A 17,069-nucleotide genomic window follows, 5' to 3' on the forward strand; every position below is an offset into this window, starting at 1 on the left:
AGTCAAAAAAGGAAAAAGTAGTTGGTTACACCTAAAAAGTTAGGAGTAATGCAATGAAATTGTTTAAAGTTAAATGATTTTAATATTTATTTATTTATAATATCATCAATATCTCATTACTATTATTCAATAATTTATTAAATTTATAATATTTTTCATTTTTCCTAATTAATATAAAAAATCAATATTCCTAATTAATTAAATAAACAAAGAAAAAAAATGTATCTTTACATTTGAACTAATAAATAATTAAGTAAAGATTTTGACTTAATTAAATTTTAAATTACAAAATAAACTATTTAAGGGTATTTCGCCTTTTCGGTCAAATATTAACATAAAACACTAACAAAACCTGACGAAAGGTGAAAAAGTGTCATTTTAAAACTTGACGGGTGGGAAAGTGTCATTTCGTCAAACCTTGGGTGTGAAAATACCGTTCTCCCTTATTACTTTGGATAGGATTTTTGATATTTTTAGAGTTGGGTGAAAATAACGAGATAGAATTTGAAAATTAAAAAAATACTCCTCTAGGTTTGCTAATTTACTAAACACCCCAATATATAAAAATTTTATAAAATAACAAAAACATCCCCACCCATAGTTGCCATATTCCGGCCACACCGCCGAAATCTGGTGTTACAATGCACGACCGGTCGGATCTGACCGTTCGTGTGCCGATATAGCATTTTTAGGCCAGATCCATGGTAGATCTGCCCAGAAAAGACCAGATCTACCGCCATTTCTGGCCATCAGTGATGACCAAAGATATGGTCGTTATTGACGACCAACTACGGCCAAAGATCTGGCCGTCAACGACCAGATCTTTTGGCCGTGTATCTGGCCGAAAAATAATAGATCAGCATATCACCGACCAGATCTAGCCAGTAGTGTGCCATTATACCAGATTCCGACCATCTTTCGATGTTATTAACCAGAATTTGACAAATGTGGGTGAGTGGGAGTGTTTTTATTAATTTTTAAACTTTTTTTCTGAGAGTGTTTAGTTAAATTAATAAACTCAAGGGATTTAAAAATAGTTGAAGAAAATATAATAGTATTTTGAAGATAATAAAACAAACCGTTATTTTGAGGATAAGATTGGGAATAGGATATGAAATATGGAAACAAACGACCAATATTTTCTTCCAAGGAGTTTTAAGCACACCAAACTTACAAGAAGTACATGAGGTGAGCAGTGGATATATGGTGTTGGGATGGTGATCTTAATTCCCATACCACAGTTGCATAAAAAAGTGGTACGTTTAGATTTGCATTACCCTTTGTTTTTTCATTTATTTTTGGACTTGGAAACAACTTTTATATGTAAAATATAATTTAGTTATTTTGTAGTTAGTTCCATCATTCAGCTTAGATATGATGTTCTCTATGGTTACAGAATTCCGTAACTTCTATGGAAGATTAAGGTCATCTTCTATCTAGTTTGTGAGATATTATGATTCATGTTCCTTATGCTAAAAGTTAGAAGGTGAGAGCCCTTTCCTTTTTGTCTCATTTCACTATTTGTGTTTCATTCATTTGATAATTTTGTGTCGATTGTGCTTTTGGCTCGCGTTGGATGTAAGGAAAATTTTCCCTGTGATTTTGTTTAAGATTGTGAATTGATGAATTTATTGACAATTTTAATTTACACTTCTGAAGTGCTCTTTCTTAATAACCAATTCCTTTTATTTACAAAGATGTTGAATCATTGAGGTTCTAAAGATGTACTCCTATACTTTGTACATCCACGCAATGACACTTGATGAATTCCTCCACACTCAAAGGATATATTTGAAGGGAAAAAAGAAAAACAAAAAATTTATTACAATTTTAAAAATAATTTTAACCGTTTCAAATTGATATTAAGGCCATTATTTTAAAATGTAGATATTGTATTTTAGAAAATTAAATGTACATACTGTTTTAATAATATTATATTTACAAAAAAATCTTACAAATATTTTCATTCATTTTTTGTCTAAGTTATTTTTGAATCATATCTTTGTAACAATTTTTTTTTCTGTAAATGTAGTATATTTATGGCCACTTCAAATAATTCTATTCGAAAGTTCGAAGAGGCCATGACAAACTTACCCCTCAGTATACTTACGTGGCACCTTATAATTAGTTGAATTTTCCAAAGTCCTCAAACTGTACTGGAAAAGCAAGAGGCTTCTTCATTTAGGCCACCTCCTCTTCCAATTCAATTTCTCCGCAAACTCGCTTCCTCTGACGCGCAGTGTTTGTACCAACCGGCGGCGGTTTATGAAAGAAAAACAGTATGGGGAAACCGAAAGGAGAAGGAGGTAGAACCAAAGCTCGTCCTTCAAGCAGCAGGTACAAATTTTAATTTTGTGTTACTCTTCAAGCATTAATCAAATTTTCTTTGAATTTTTGTTTCCATATTTTTTTAATTTTCTTTTATTTTATTAGTCTTGCTGCTTCGTTGTTGCCGTCTGGTTCAACTTCGGTCGCCGTCGGATTCGGCGGCTATGTCGGCAATTCTCGCCTCGATTCTTCTCTCGCTACCGAAGACTCAAGCCCCTTTTTGGTACTTTTTATTAATTTTATTGCCTCTCTTTCATGTTTAGGTTGTATCGCGCGTACTGCTGTGTATATTGAACCAAAATCAGAACATGTAACTTAAAATGAATTGGACATGCTTGTAATTTTTGTATCTTTGTACTGAATAAGCTAAATTTTGATCATTCTTATTGCGTTTATTGCGGTGTATATTGAACCAAAATCAAAACATGTAACTAAGAATGAATTGGACATGCATGTAATTTTTGTATCTTTGCACTGAATAAGCTAAATTTTGATAATTTTTTTTTTTATTGGCAGAATATAGATAGTGAAGTGGCACAGCACTTGAAGAGGCTTGCTAGGAAGGACCCTACGACCAAGGTAATAATATGTTGTGTGAATTTTGTCTTGAAAACTCCATAACTATGACTTTTATGAACTTTGTCGTTGGTGTGTTTCTTCATACATGCTTACTTGATTCGCAGTTAGGTTTTGAGGTATAATCTTGTTTAGGTGATGTGAATATCTTGGACCTTTTTCAGTTTGTTCGAATGTAATATTAACAATAACATGGAAATTTTTTCAAGAGTTTTAAGTTCATTCTGCTTAGGTGTTAGTTGGGTGCTTATGACCTTGTAGGATCATGGACTTGCTTTACTATTAATAGTGGCGTATTGGCATTTGCTATGGGGTGTGAATTTTCATTAGCAGCTAAATAATTAAAATTGGTTATTTGTTAATAGTATATTTTTGCTTGATGATTGAAAATATTCTATAGTGACATCATTAAGGCTACCTCCTTTAATGTGTCACTTAGAGATAAATTTGTGTGGGATTTTTTATAACATAGCTGTCCTTGTTGGTTTACAGCTTAAAGCTTTGACATCTCTATCTGTGCTGCTCAAGGGAAAGCCCGGAAAGGACATAGTACCAATTATTCCACAATGGGTATGCTTTGTTTGTTTGCTTTTATGTGAATGTTGTTTATACAAGAATTTGATAACTGCAACACTTTGCTCTTCTGTCTTTGCTATGATAGAAACGGTTGTTTAGATGGTTCTAGTCATTTTTCTTATCTTTCTTCTTTCCTTTAATTTTCTCCTCCAGTCAACTCTTTGCTCTTCTGTCTATGCTATGATAGAAATAGTTGTTTAAATGGTTCTAGTCATTTTTCTTATCATCCTTCTTTCTTTTAATTTTCTCCCCCAGTCAATACTTTGCTCTTCTGTCTATGCTATGATAGAAATAGTTGTTTAATTGGTTCTAGTCATTTTTCTTATCTTTCTTCTTTCCTTTAATTTTCTCCCCCAGTCTAATTCTCATACTTGATGTATATTAGAATGAACAATCACCATGCCTATTAACATGTTGAAGTCACTGTAGGGTGAATATTGGAGGAGGAAATATGAATTAGGAGGAAATTCAAGAGAATAAGTAAAGAAGCTACGCATTCTTAAGGTTTAATGCTATTATGTAATTCTGAGAGTAAGGAAAGGGGGGGATTGGGGGGTGAGGAATGGGGAGAAATAAGCTATGCATTTCTTTAGCTTTTTCACGTTTAATAGCTATTCTCAAAGTTTGATTTAATGTCCATCGCTTCATTTGAAATTTTTTGGCAGTAGTTGGACCTTTATGTTACTCTGATCATCAAGTACTTATTTTTCACTTAGTTGCTAGTGTTTCATATTTATGTTTCAATTAATGAAGATTTATTTAAAATAACATTGAATTATAGTTTCTATTGCTACAGAGCTGTGCTTAATTAAGATCTATTTTACTCTTGAATCTTGGTATTTTCTCTATTATTATAATATTTGAGTATTAGCCCCTCTCTTGTAGGCATTTGAATACAAGAGGCTGTTGTTGGACTACAATAGAGAAGTTCGGCGAGCAACACATGAGACCATGACTAATCTTGTTATTGCTGTTGGGTATGACTAGATTGTTGCATTGTGCAAGCTAATATTCTTTTTCTTTCAATATGATACAATCTTTGGAAATCTTGGAATTTTTATGCAAAAAGATTTGTGCTTAATGTTGTGGTTTTAATCTTCAAAAAGCTATTTCTCTTGTATTAGTGCTAGTATATTTTATTTTATTTTATTTTTTTGAGAATGTTTTGGCTTCACGAATTAATGAAAAATTTAAAGCACAAAATGAAGCAAGAGAACTAACACAGTATCCCTGAGAATAAAATGAAATTTCATTGATAATAAAGAGAATTTTTTATTGACAGCCTTATGAAACTTATGCATTTGTAACTGCATTTACAGTAAACTAGTCCTAACACTGAAGGAAATAATCAAAGATAAATCTACTTTTCTTAAACTAAAGTAAATATTGAAGGAAAATAAATCAAAACAATCATAGAAAGAATTTGTATTTTAATAAGGAAACTAATAAATTTGATTGTATTTCTTAATGTTATTTTTCTCTGACATTTTGTCCTAAGAAGTATCTATTTTGGAGTCAATAGTTTATCTTGAAATTTAAGAGTAATTTATGTAATTATGCCTAGTCCTGCCAATTATAAGATTTTAGTCTTCTTAGTCTTAAAAAGTTATTGTAAGTTTTTTCTGTATCATATTTGCATGTGCAAGCTTGTTTTTGTTGAATTTGACCTCTGGAAAACCTTATGTTCTGTTGCTTTGGCATGCTGATTTCTGCCGAGAATTTGCTTGCTAAAACTCTTGTATATTTTCTTAGGCGGGATTTAGCTCCGCATCTGAAATCTTTGATGGGACCATGGTGGTTTTCTCAGTTTGATTCAAATTCTGAAGTTTCTCAAGCTGCAAAGCGATCATTACAGGTCTCATAATTATTACCTTCTGCTGTAGAATATTAGGACATTGCAGCTACTGTGATTTATTTTTTATGGAAGAGTAAACCATTTTTTATTTATTTGTTTTAAAGTTGATACTACATAGCAAAACATTCTTTTTGCACTAGAATTTCTGCTTTGATCTTGACTGCAGAATCCTGTACAAAGAATTGTAATCAGATAACGTGTTTGTGTGTTTTCAAATATGCAAAGTGATTAAGATCATTCTTGTCCTTTGCCATTGGGTTATTATGTTTGGATATATGAAACACTGGGTGCAATAGGCACCTAAAGAACAATAATAAGACTTTAGAGTTTTGAACCCTTAGGGAGAAAACCCCCTCCAATATCGTGAGCCAAAGCAAAATTTGCAATATTCATGATAGTTTAAGCAATGCAGCCATGTAGCAATCTTCGAATGTGGTTTTTTATAGTCATTACTTAGCATCTCAAAAAAAATAAAAAATAAAAAAATTTGCTACAAAAAATATAGTGACCTTACATTCTCTAAAGTATTAAAAAAAATATTAAATAAAAATAAAGACTAAGGTGTAAGGATATGGGAGCAAGGCATTAGATACTTTGAGTAAAGTTAGAAGTAGCCAATACATCATCTGTAAAAATAGTCTGTTGGAAGTAAATTTGGTGTATCGCAAGTAATGGTGTCTGGAACAATAAGTCAGAGGCTTGCTCATTTTATCTTTGTTACTATCACAATGGTCTGTGATCAATTTATGGATAATTTTGATGTTCATAAAAGTAATTGAGTGGGGCTATATGCACTCTGAAACATACTGTCCACACCTCCTCTTCCAAGTATTTAAGAAAAAATGGTTTTGGAGAGTATAAATATGGTGCATATGGCCCAATGCAAAGTAATTTCATTCTTCTTAAAATATTGTTAGAAGTTCTGCTCTGTAAACTTCTATCCCCATGTCAAATAAACTTCCATGTATCTTGGTTCCTGTATTCTGTGGCTTTTGTTCTTAGTTTTGATCTCCCTGTTTGGCGGTTATCGATAGGCAGCCTTTCCGGCACAAGAAAAGAGATTAGATGCGTTGATTTTATGCACAAATGACGTATTCATGTATTTGGAAGAAAACCTGAAGCTTACACCACAAGATCTGTCTGATAAAGCTGTTGCGTTGGATGAGTTGGAAGAGATGCACCAGCAGGTATGTTTTCAGGGTCTCCCATTGATATAAATATTTTCTTTTACCCTTTTACATTTAGAGGATAGAATATCAATCTGTGTTACGAAATTCAAATTTTTTAAGCACAGTCTTTTTCCTGGTTTACCTATTAAATAACAATCAGGATGCTTTCAAATATTTTTACTGAATTTATGATTGTCATGTCTCAATTATTTGCCATTAATTTGTTATTTCATTTAATCAAGTCATGAGTTTGTGTGTCCTATTGCTTGGAGAGCAGGTGATGTCTTCTTCACTGCTGGCACTGGCCACACTTCTTGATGTTTTAGTGTGCGAGCAAACAGGAAGATCTGGTTTTGAAAACATTTCTGCTGAATCAAAACATGGTGCTAAGGCTAGGCTGACTGCTGTTTCTTTTTCTGAAAAGTTGTTCTCAGCTCATAAATACTTTCTAGACTTTCTGAAGTCCCAAAGCCCTATGATACGATCAGCTACATATTCGGTGTTTAGGAGTTTTGTTAAAAATACTCCTCATGTTTTCAATGAAGGGAATATGAAAGTTATTGCAACCTCAATACTTGGTGCTTTCCAGGAAAAGGATCCTGTTTGTCATTCTTCAATGTGGGATATGGTTTTACTATTTTCTAAGAGATTCCCAGACAGCTGGACTTTTTTGAATGTTCAAAAGATTGTAATAAATCAGTTGTGCAATTTTCTTAGGAACGGGTGCTTTGGGTCTCAGCAAGTTTCTTATCCAGCTTTGGTCCTATTTTTGGAGATTGTGCCCCCTAAAGTAGTAGTCATTGATAAATTCTTTCAGAATTTTTTCCATAGCCTGTGGGCTGGAAGGAATCAGCCACATTCCTCAAATTCAGACCAACTAGCATTTTTCCAGGCATTTAAAGAGTGTTTTCTTTGGGGAATACTTAATACATCAAGGTGAGGTCATTAAGCTTTTCTCCTGTAACTCTACTCTGTATCATCTCACTGCCTCGGCAGTTTTATTTATTTATTTATTATTTTTTTTTTTTTTTGAGTTCTAATCTCGCACTTCTCTTGGGTGCTAGATATTTTGATGGTGATGATTCTGTGGTGCAATTTCGACTCTCTCTGATTGACAATATTGTTGTGAATCTTCTGTGGCAAGATTTCCTATACTTTGTTAGCTCAAAGGATCAGAAAAGAGAAATCTCTGGAATGTCTGTGGTTCCATCTGAGGATAGCAATCCTTATTTCCATAAGAAGACAGTGGAAACACTGAATATTAAGCATCCAATGATTTATACTCATGAGTTGGGAAAATGCATTATTGGAATTCTCTCAGGCATGTATTTGCTGGAACATAATCTGCTCTCATCTTTTTGTGTGGCATTTCAGGAGGATTGCCTGCAGGTGTTTAAGCAAAAAGAAAACATAGAAAGACCTACAGGGAATATAGAGCAGATCATAACATTTCTATCGCTACTGGAGCGACATGCAATGAAGGAAGGTGAAGCTTGGCCTGTGAATTATTTAGTGGGACCAATGTTGGCCAAGTCCTTCCCGTTGATAAGATCACTGGTAAATTTTTAGGAAAAATTTTATCTTTTTCTTCCATGGGTTCCTTGAAGATATACCTTCATGTTCACTTTAGCTGCACCTTATAAATTTCCTGTTCAGAATATGGGGATTTACCTCTAGTTTCTTTGTCTAGTGGAAGCATTAAAGAAGGCCCTCTTGCTCTTGACCTGCAGACTGGCATACCAGCAGACATCTGACCGACTATGTAAATTGAATGTGTTCTGACAGACCCCTTCCCCTCCCTTTCTCCCAACAAAAAACCAAAAAACAAACAATAATAATAATAATAACTTTGGTGTCTGTGAGAGTGTGGAAGTACATAGGTTGAACTCAAGAATTTGTTGTTCTGGAATTAGATTTCTGATCCTATTATGTTGTTTTAGAGTTTACTTTCTGTACACTTTTAATGCATTTTTGATATGTGCTCACTTTATTATTCATTCTTCTATTTATCTTCTTGGTATCAGGATTCAGTAGATGGTATAAGACTTCTATCAGTTTCAATAACAGTATTTGGAGCCCAAAAGATTGTCCGAGAACTCTTTATTGAAAATGAAGATGGTACCTCTGATGTTCTCTCTGATGATAAGGACAGAGAGTTGGATCCAGGGCATTTTATGCAAGTGTTAAAGGAAAAATTTGTTCCTTGGTGTTTGCATGATTATAACTACTCAACAAGTGTTCGATTAGATCTGTTGCTTACATTACTTGATGATGAATGTTTCCATGAGCAGTGGCATGCTGTAATTTCTTATGCTGCTAATTCAAAACATTTTGGATCTGGGGCTGGCACCNTTGTTCTGGAATTAGATTTCTGATCCTATTATGTTGTTTTAGAGTTTACTTTCTGTACACTTTTAATGCATTTTTGATATGTGCTCACTTTATTATTCATTCTTCTATTTATCTTCTTGGTATCAGGATTCAGTAGATGGTATAAGACTTCTATCAGTTTCAATAACAGTATTTGGAGCCCAAAAGATTGTCCGAGAACTCTTTATTGAAAATGAAGATGGTACCTCTGATATTCTCTCTGATGATAAGGACAGAGAGTTGGATCCAGGGCATTTTATGCAAGTGTTAAAGGAAACATTTGTTCCTTGGTGTTTGCATGAGTATAACTACTCAACAAGTGTTCGATTAGATCTGTTGCTTACATTACTTGATGATGAATGTTTCCATGAGCAGTGGCATGCTGTAATTTCTTATGCTGCTAATTCAAAACATTTTGGATCTGGGGCTGGCACCGTAGACTCCAACTCTTTAATTGTATTAGCAATGCTCTTGGAGAAAGCAAGAGATGAAATTACAAATAGGAAGGTGGGAAACCATTCCACTCGTTGGCAAGGTTCTCAGCCAGATCATTGGCATCATGAGCTTCTAGAATCTATTTCTGTTGCTATTGCATGTTCATTGCCCCCTTTTGGAACTTCTGACACACGGTTCATGTGGTATGTAAATAGAATCTTGAAACGTTCCCATAATACATACTTTCCTGTACAGGAAACTCATAACAAACACAGGGGGATGTAATCAATACTTATACAGCATTTTATAGGCAAGATATAGATGCTTCTGTGATCACATATATACTATTTATACAACATTTGAAAGGCAATGTATAAATGCTTCTGTGATCACATGTATACCATTAAGTTCATTCTCATCATTTCCACGCCATGATATGTGTTTTCATGTCCAACTCTCACATTCTTTAATAAATCTCACACAATGCCAGTTTGGTGCATCCCCACTTCCACTATCCATGATATGAAGCTAGCCAATTGCTCATTTTTGTCATGCATGTCAGCTGTGGACCAATACGTTGCTTTGAAGGAAATCCATAGCTCCGCAAACTATGTCCATATTGCATCAGTTATAGATTAAAATTTAATTGTTTGTTAACATATTCCCTTTTTTTCTAGGGTTAACTTTGTAGTTTATATTTTTAATGTCGAACCAAATCCTTTATCTATATCACTAATAAGTTGAATATACATGGAATCACTTCTTGTCTAAAATGGAAATAGATGCTTTAAAATAAGTTCTTTATCCCTTTACCCTGCAAGCATATAATCGCTTAATTCATTGGATTTTTACCTGCTTATATATATATATATGATCTTCTTCATTTGTCTTAATTATTTATTTGTTAATGTTAAGTCTTATTTTATGTGAATTGCAGTGCTCTTCTTGGTGGCTCAGCAGTGGGCAATCAAATTTCTTTTGTCTCCAGAAATGCATTGATTATAATATTCAAGGAAATTCTTAAAAAGTTACTCACTTTTCTTTGGGTGTCCCCTTTCACTTGGGTTAGAGAAGCAAGCTCTTTACTTACTACTGAAATTAATGATTTTACTATGGAAGTTGAAAATTCTGTGAACGTGATTGAGATGGCTCAATTTGCTATAGACATACTCAATGGTAGCTTCTTCAGCTTAAAGACACTGAATGATGAAATAGGGCTAGTATCAAGTATTTCAGCTGCTGTATTTATCATTGACTGGGAGTGTAGCATGGTTATGGTTTTAGAGGATACACTTGATGATGAATTAAAGAAGAAAACCAAGGCACGGTTGAAGTTATGTGAATCTGTGAATGCTTCTCGTTCTAATATTAACGGTCAGTTCTTGAGAAGTCTCAACATGGACAGTCAGAAGAGATTAGGAAGTATCTTGATTCACTCTATTAGAATTGCTGTTTTCAAGGATGATAATCTAAAGACAGATGAAATAGTGTCTATCTGCTACACATGGATCATTGAAGTACTTGAATGTCTTGATCAGAAGAATCAATATCTGGAACAAAATCTGTTAGACCAGCTTCTGAGCAAGGGAGACACATGGCCTTTATGGATTACTCCAAATTTCAGCATGCCTAACTTGAATATTGAAAATGTCTCTGTTGATAAATATGTGAGTAACATCTCATCCTTTAAGTTTAGTAGTAATTTTTTTAATTATTAAATTGTTTATTTTTATTGTTAATTACTATTCTATGTCTTTATGCATCTGATGAATAATATTTTCAAATTCAGCACCCAAACTGCAGGAACATAGGGATTTAGGGGTTAAATTAGGGATCTGGCTTAGTATGCTATAAGATATAATAGTCCTGCTTTTTATTTTTATTTTTTCAAGTTTCTTAGCATTTTCTTTTTTGACCTGGGATAGCCGGTTTTGGTGGCATACCCTTGACTTGATGCCAACTATGAATTGGTGCTCTAGGTTCTATTATTTCTAAGTTCATTGTTGTTGTTTTCAGTATTTCATCTCTTCCTTACCCTTTTTGGTTTCAACAACAAAAAAGAAGGATTTTGTCCCTGTGGAACTCTTTAATCAGCAGAATGTCTTCTATATGCTCTAGTTAATCTTTTCCAAAAATTTTCTAACTTAAAAAGCAATTTGCTACTTTCTGTTTAGGCTGTTCTGCTAGCTGTATTCTGGTTATCCAGTCATGATTCTAGGCCTTCTGATTGCTTTACAGTCTTAAAGTACTTATTATAGCACTGATAGTCATTTAATCTCCATCTATTTGTTTTCTCCCTATGCAAAATAAATAGAGAAAATTCTGCTGTGTTCTGCTCTTATGCAAAGTCTTTTTCAAGATCCTTGCATATTAAGCACCAAGACGGCATGAAACAAGAAATCTGGTGTCAAATGTTGAAAAAAAAAAAAAAAGCGATGTTCTCCTAAGTTAAAAAAAAGAAGAAGAAGAAGAAGGTTTTTGATTGTATTTGGGGCTCTAAACTTCAGTATTGGTGAATTTTTAATTGTAAGGTGTATAATTTGTGTAATACTGTCTGAGGAGTGTGTTCACGGATATGGTGCAATGCCATGTGAATCTAATAATTAATAACTCTGGCCTGCCACATTGGTTTGGAAAAAGAGAGGCAGCCTTCAAGAACAACACCCTTAGGATTTCTATGCTTAACTTCTTTATGAAATGGATCTTGATTCCTCAAACTTTGTTTTGTCTTGAAATAAGCATCTGTGCCCATGAAAGGCTGGTATAGTTGCTAAATTTTCTAAACTATATAAAATATGAGTCCACTCTTTCGTATATAAGATTTAATAGCTCAATGTACTCATACTGCAAATAATTTGGGTGCAGCCATCTGGGCATCACAAATTTGTTTCCTTAATTGACAAGCTTATCTCAAAAATTGGGCTTGAGAAAGTTGTTGCTGGTTATTTTGCAAATGTTTTCCCATCTGTACCCAAGGAAACAACAAATAATGAGATTACTTCTCGAGCGTGGGTTGCCGCTGAAGTATTGTGCACATGGGAATGGCCTGGAGGCAGTGCTCTAACTTCTTTCTTACCTGTACTGAGTGCATATGCAAAGAGTGATAAATATGTTTCTCATGAGAACTTCTTAGATTCCGTCTTTCACATTTTACTTGATGGTGCTCTTGTTCATGGAGGAAATGGTGCACAGGGTTTGCTCAATATATGGCATGCCTTAGACGATGAAGTGGAGATTGAAGAACCCTTCCTGAGAGCTCTTGTATCTTTGCTTATCACTTTGTTTAAGAATGATATATGGCAAAGAGAGAAGGCTATGGCTCTGTTTGAACTGCTCGCTGATAAGATTTTTATTGGGGAGGCAATTAATATGAATTGTTTGAGGATTCTTCCTCCAATTGTGAGTGTTCTTATACAAAGCATCAGTTCTGGTGACCGTAGTATAGATGTTGATCTTGATACTTCTGAAGAAAATCAGATTCTGGATACCATCAAAAGCTGGCTCAATAGAACTTTAGTATTCCCTCCTTTAGTTTCATGGCAGACTGGAGAAGGTAAATGCCTTTTGTTTTTAGTTTATGGGCTGAAGTTATCTGCCGGTGATATATGTGTGTTTGGTTATTTTTCATTTCTTTTTTTCTTATTTTTTTTTTTTTAAATTGGACGTTTAAAATTTTATGAGAAATAAAATTTAAATACAAAGAATAAAACCAGAATTCAACGAATTAAAAGTGGTCAATAATTTCTATATAAGACATGCCTCAAAGAGGTCAAAAAATAAAAAATTTAAGACACTAGGACTGTCCAATACCTTTGAATAAAGAGAATAGAAATTCCTTTAGATTGCTTTGTAATCAATGCCCACAAAGAAGCAGAGAATATGAACTCTTTTACAAAGTATCTCTAGGTCATTATCTTCTTCAAAAATTCTTATATTTCTCTCTAACCAAAGAACTTAAGAGTATTGCTAAAATACAGCATCTCCACTGGACCAAAGCTTTCTGTTCAATGTCATGTCTTTATGGTCAGTTAACATAAGATGGTATTATATTAACTGCACTGATACCACCGATTGATTTCTTGTAGATATGGAAGAATGGTTTCAGTTGGTTGTTTCATGCTATCCTCTGAGTGGACTGCGGGGAAGAGAACCATTGAAGCTGGAGAGGAGTATTAGCAGTGCAGAGAGAACACTCTTACTTGATTTGTTTCGGAAGCAGAGGCATGTAACTGGTGTAGCTAATCAGCTGCCAGTGGTGCAGGGGTTACTATCAGAGCTGATGGTTATTTCAGTTGGTTATTGTTGGAAGGAGTTTAATGAAGATGATTGGGGCTTTTTGTTCTCGCACTTGAGTTGTTGGATTCAGTCGGCAGTTGTGATGATGGAGGAGTTTACCGAACATGTGAATGATACCGATGCTGATAGCTCTGTTTCTAACAATTTAGATTCTATTCTTAAGAAGTTTGAACAAATTGTCTCCATTTCAGACCCTTCTCCTATAAATCATGCTAGAAATGCCCTTCTATCATTTTCTTTGTGTTGCAGGCTTTTAGGACGCAATACTGTTGAAGTTTCAGATAATTTAAGCTCCTTGAGAACAGAAAAATGGGATCATATTAAAGATCGGATTGAAGAAGGTATTCTTCGCTTATTCTTCTGCACTGGCATTTCCGAGGCCATTGCAAGTTCTTATGGTCTTGAGGCTGCATTGATTATAATATCATCGCGGCTTGAGCATCTTTCTTTTTGGGAATTGGTGGCATCAAGTGTCGTAAACTCACCACCACGTATTAGAGAGAGAGCAGTTAGGTCAATTGAGTTTTGGGGGCTAAGAAAAGGGCCCATAAGTGCCCTGTATGCTGTTTTGTTTTCTCCAAAACCAATTGCATCACTGCAGTTTGCTGCATATGTTATTTTGTCTACTGAGCCTGTTTCTCAGTTGGCTATTTTCCGTGAAGATACTGCATTTTGCTTGGACGGAGATGCTAGTGTTCACCAGGATCCTCCCAGTCATGATATGTCATCAGAAGAAAACATACATTTGAAGGATGAAATCTCTTGTATGATTGAGAAGTTACCTTACGAGGTTCTGGACATGGATTTGGATGCCCAACAACGGGTAAATTTGCTCTTCAGTGCAGTTACATTTGTCTTTTTATTCTAACTAATTTAGATGATCTCACGGCTGCAAATTTTTTTTTTTTTTTTTTTTTCTCCTTTCCCCTGAATGCACTGACATACTTGCCTCTTCAATTAAACAGATAAATGTATTCCTTGCATGGTCTTTGGTACTATCTCACTTGTCATCTTTACCATCAGTAGCACCTTTGAGGGAGAGATTGGTCCAGTATATTCTAGATTCTTCTAATCCAGTGATATTAGATTGCATTTTCCAACATATTCCTTTGGAAGTGTGCATGACTCAAGGTCTGAAAAAGAAAGATGGGGATCTTCCTCCTGAGGCATCAGCAGCTGCAAGTGCAGCAAAACATGCTATCAGAATAGGTTCATTATTGTTTTCCGTTGAATCACTTTGGCCTGTTGAATCATTGAAACTGGCTTCGCTTGCTGGAGCATTATATGGTTTGATTCTTTGTGTTCTTCCTGCGTATGTTCGTGGGTGGTTTAGTGATTTACGTGACCGTTGCACTTCGTTTTTGGTTGAATCCTTCACAAGAACATGGTGCAGCCCTCCTCTAATTGCTAATGAACTATCTCAGGTGCGTTTGGACTAGAACAAAAGTTAATTCTAGTTCACTGCTTATTTACAAACATTGTCTCGGCAAATTATTTGTTTTTAGAATTGTTAACCTATATTCTCTGTCTAGTTAACTTATACCCATGTTGTGAATGCGACTGACTTGATTCTGTGTAGAAAATTGGAAAGTTTCGTTTTTTAATTCAAATCAGGCTATTTGAAGCTCTGACTGAATTGTTTGTTGCAGATCAAGAAAGCCAATATTGCTGAAGAAAATTTTTCACTTACTGTAAGTAAATCAGCAAATGAGGTTGTTGCCACCTACACAAAGGATGAGACCAAAATGGATCTAGTTATTCGTCTTCCTGCATCCTACCCTTTACGACCAGTTGATGTTGATTGTATGAGAAGCCTAGGTATTAGTGAAGTGAAGCAGAGGAAGTGGATAATGTCAATGATGTTGTTCGTTCAGAATCAGGTACTTTTCTATAGCTTATTTCCGGTTGCTTTTTGTTTCTTTTTTCCTACATCTTGTTGATGAATGATATACACTGAAAGTTGGGGATAACCTTTTATGTGAAATCCCCTAGAAATTGGCTTGGTTGTGGAAAGGAAGCCAAAAGTGGCATGAAAATTATTTGGTTTAGAGGACATCTAGACCAGGAAAATAAGTAATTTCCTTTACTTGTGATGCAGAATGGAGCTTTAGCTGAAGCTATACGGATATGGAAGCGCAATTTTGACAAGGAATTTGAAGGTGTTGAGGAGTGCCCTATTTGTTACAGTGTCATCCACACTGTGAGCCATGGTCTTCCTCGTCTTGCTTGCAAGACATGTAAACACAAGTTCCATTCAGCTTGCTTGTACAAGTGGTTCTCAACTTCTCACAAATCATCATGCCCGTTGTGTCAGTCTCCATTCTGACATAGAAGTCAATTTTATGTGATTGTGGATACTGCTTTTCTGGTTGCAATTGACTTAAGTTATACAAAAGATCTGACCATCACAAAACGGAAGCGCGTATACTGTATATACAGCATGAAGCTGCAATTCTTGTGTGAAAGACATGGGAGTTGATTCCGATCACAGGGCTGGACCTCACATCTAAGTGCAGAGTTGTTTTTCTCTCTACCTTCTACCTCTGTTTCCAGTATGTAAGTTTATGCTTAATGTATTGTGCAGCCTGTTTAGTGTGATTTTGAAGCTTTCCTCTGGGAGCATAAATGATGCCTGCTACTAGGTGAGCTCTCACTACTTATTGAGCTAACATTGCAAAGGCAGTTTTTGTTCCATGAAATTTTATAAAATCTGTTTGTAGTGCATGTTAGATTCTTGGTTTTATCTATGTTCTCGGGGGAAGTTTTAAGAAAATTGGACGCAACTCCAAGTACATAGTTTTCTATGTTTGGTGTTCAATGTTTTTTATTGAGATCATGGAGCCTGAATTTTGAATTTCTTTACTCTTTAAAATTAATGTTTTCTACTGTAACTGTCATATCCAGATTAGTTTTGCAAATTACCATTCGTTTTGCCCTTCAATCTTTCATTGGAGGGCTGTCACCAGTCTTCTGGTGTTGTGTTATTCCCTACTGGAGATACAAGGACCAACGCTGGCATTAATTTTGTTTGGTTGCTGCTTACGCAACAAAGATTATTCTGATTTATCAAACCTCTTGTGTGCACGGAATCCTTGACACTCGACATTTTGGTGCCTGTTTGTAAAATATGAAGATATTCTTTTTATATTTTGGCATTTGTCAATTAATTCATTTGCAGATTATCTAATCATCTGTTTGGTATATTTTCTTGTAGTTATTGCAGACATGCTGATTCAGGCAGTGCAATAGCTGTTTTGCAGTATAGAGTTTGATCAAGAAAGGATGACAGAAGATTGTGTATATTAGTCCAGAGGTAAAAAAGGGTTCCTGAAATCAAATATTTAGGGTTGTCTATAGTTCCGAAGAGCAGAACTTTCTTTATTTGCCAATTTTGTTTTGTAATATTGATTTCATAAATTTATAAACTGAAATAATATAGGGAAATTTTGTTTTCATTATTTGTT

General features: G+C 34.6%; 1 protein-coding gene across 3 annotated transcripts; it reads left to right on the plus strand.

The window, feature by feature from the left end:
- Positions 1–2,281: 2,281 nt before the first annotated feature.
- LOC116105011 (E3 ubiquitin-protein ligase listerin) lies at positions 2,282–17,069 on the plus strand. Of its 3 annotated transcripts, XM_031391441.1 has the most exons (19): positions 2,282–2,337; positions 2,434–2,551; positions 2,845–2,907; positions 3,397–3,474; positions 4,366–4,457; positions 5,233–5,335; positions 6,370–6,522; positions 6,782–7,122; positions 7,222–7,440; positions 7,569–8,061; positions 8,529–8,832; positions 9,287–9,512; positions 10,247–10,976; positions 12,175–12,862; positions 13,395–14,428; positions 14,571–15,029; positions 15,255–15,485; positions 15,704–16,247; positions 16,820–17,069. In XM_031391441.1, the coding sequence occupies exons 1-18, from the start codon at positions 2,282–2,284 to the stop codon at positions 15,929–15,931; spliced, it is 5,616 nt and encodes a 1,871-aa protein (XP_031247301.1). In that variant the 3' UTR covers positions 15,932–16,247; positions 16,820–17,069. The 3 variants fall into 3 exon arrangements, with proteins under 3 accessions (XP_031247301.1, XP_031247292.1, XP_031247308.1); XM_031391432.1 differs by having other exon boundaries at positions 6,782–7,440; XM_031391448.1 differs by lacking the exon at positions 2,845–2,907 and having other exon boundaries at positions 2,286–2,337; positions 6,782–7,440.

The sequence above is a fragment of the Pistacia vera genome, unplaced genomic scaffold (assembly GCF_008641045.1).
Source record: "Pistacia vera cultivar Batoury unplaced genomic scaffold, PisVer_v2 Contig116, whole genome shotgun sequence".
Lineage (NCBI taxonomy): Eukaryota > Viridiplantae > Streptophyta > Magnoliopsida > Sapindales > Anacardiaceae > Pistacia > Pistacia vera.

Excerpts from the sequence above, each read along its gene's own strand:
- LOC116105011 (XM_031391432.1), top strand. The coding sequence starts at position 2,282 with ATGGGGAAACCGAAAGGAGAAGGAGGTAGAACCAAAGCTCGTCCTTCA. Across the intron at positions 3,475-4,365 it reads TACCAATTATTCCACAATGG|GCATTTGAATACAAGAGGCT; the intron begins GTATGCTTTGTT and ends CCTCTCTTGTAG. Across the intron at positions 6,523-6,781 it reads TGGAAGAGATGCACCAGCAG|GTGATGTCTTCTTCACTGCT; the intron begins GTATGTTTTCAG and ends CTTGGAGAGCAG.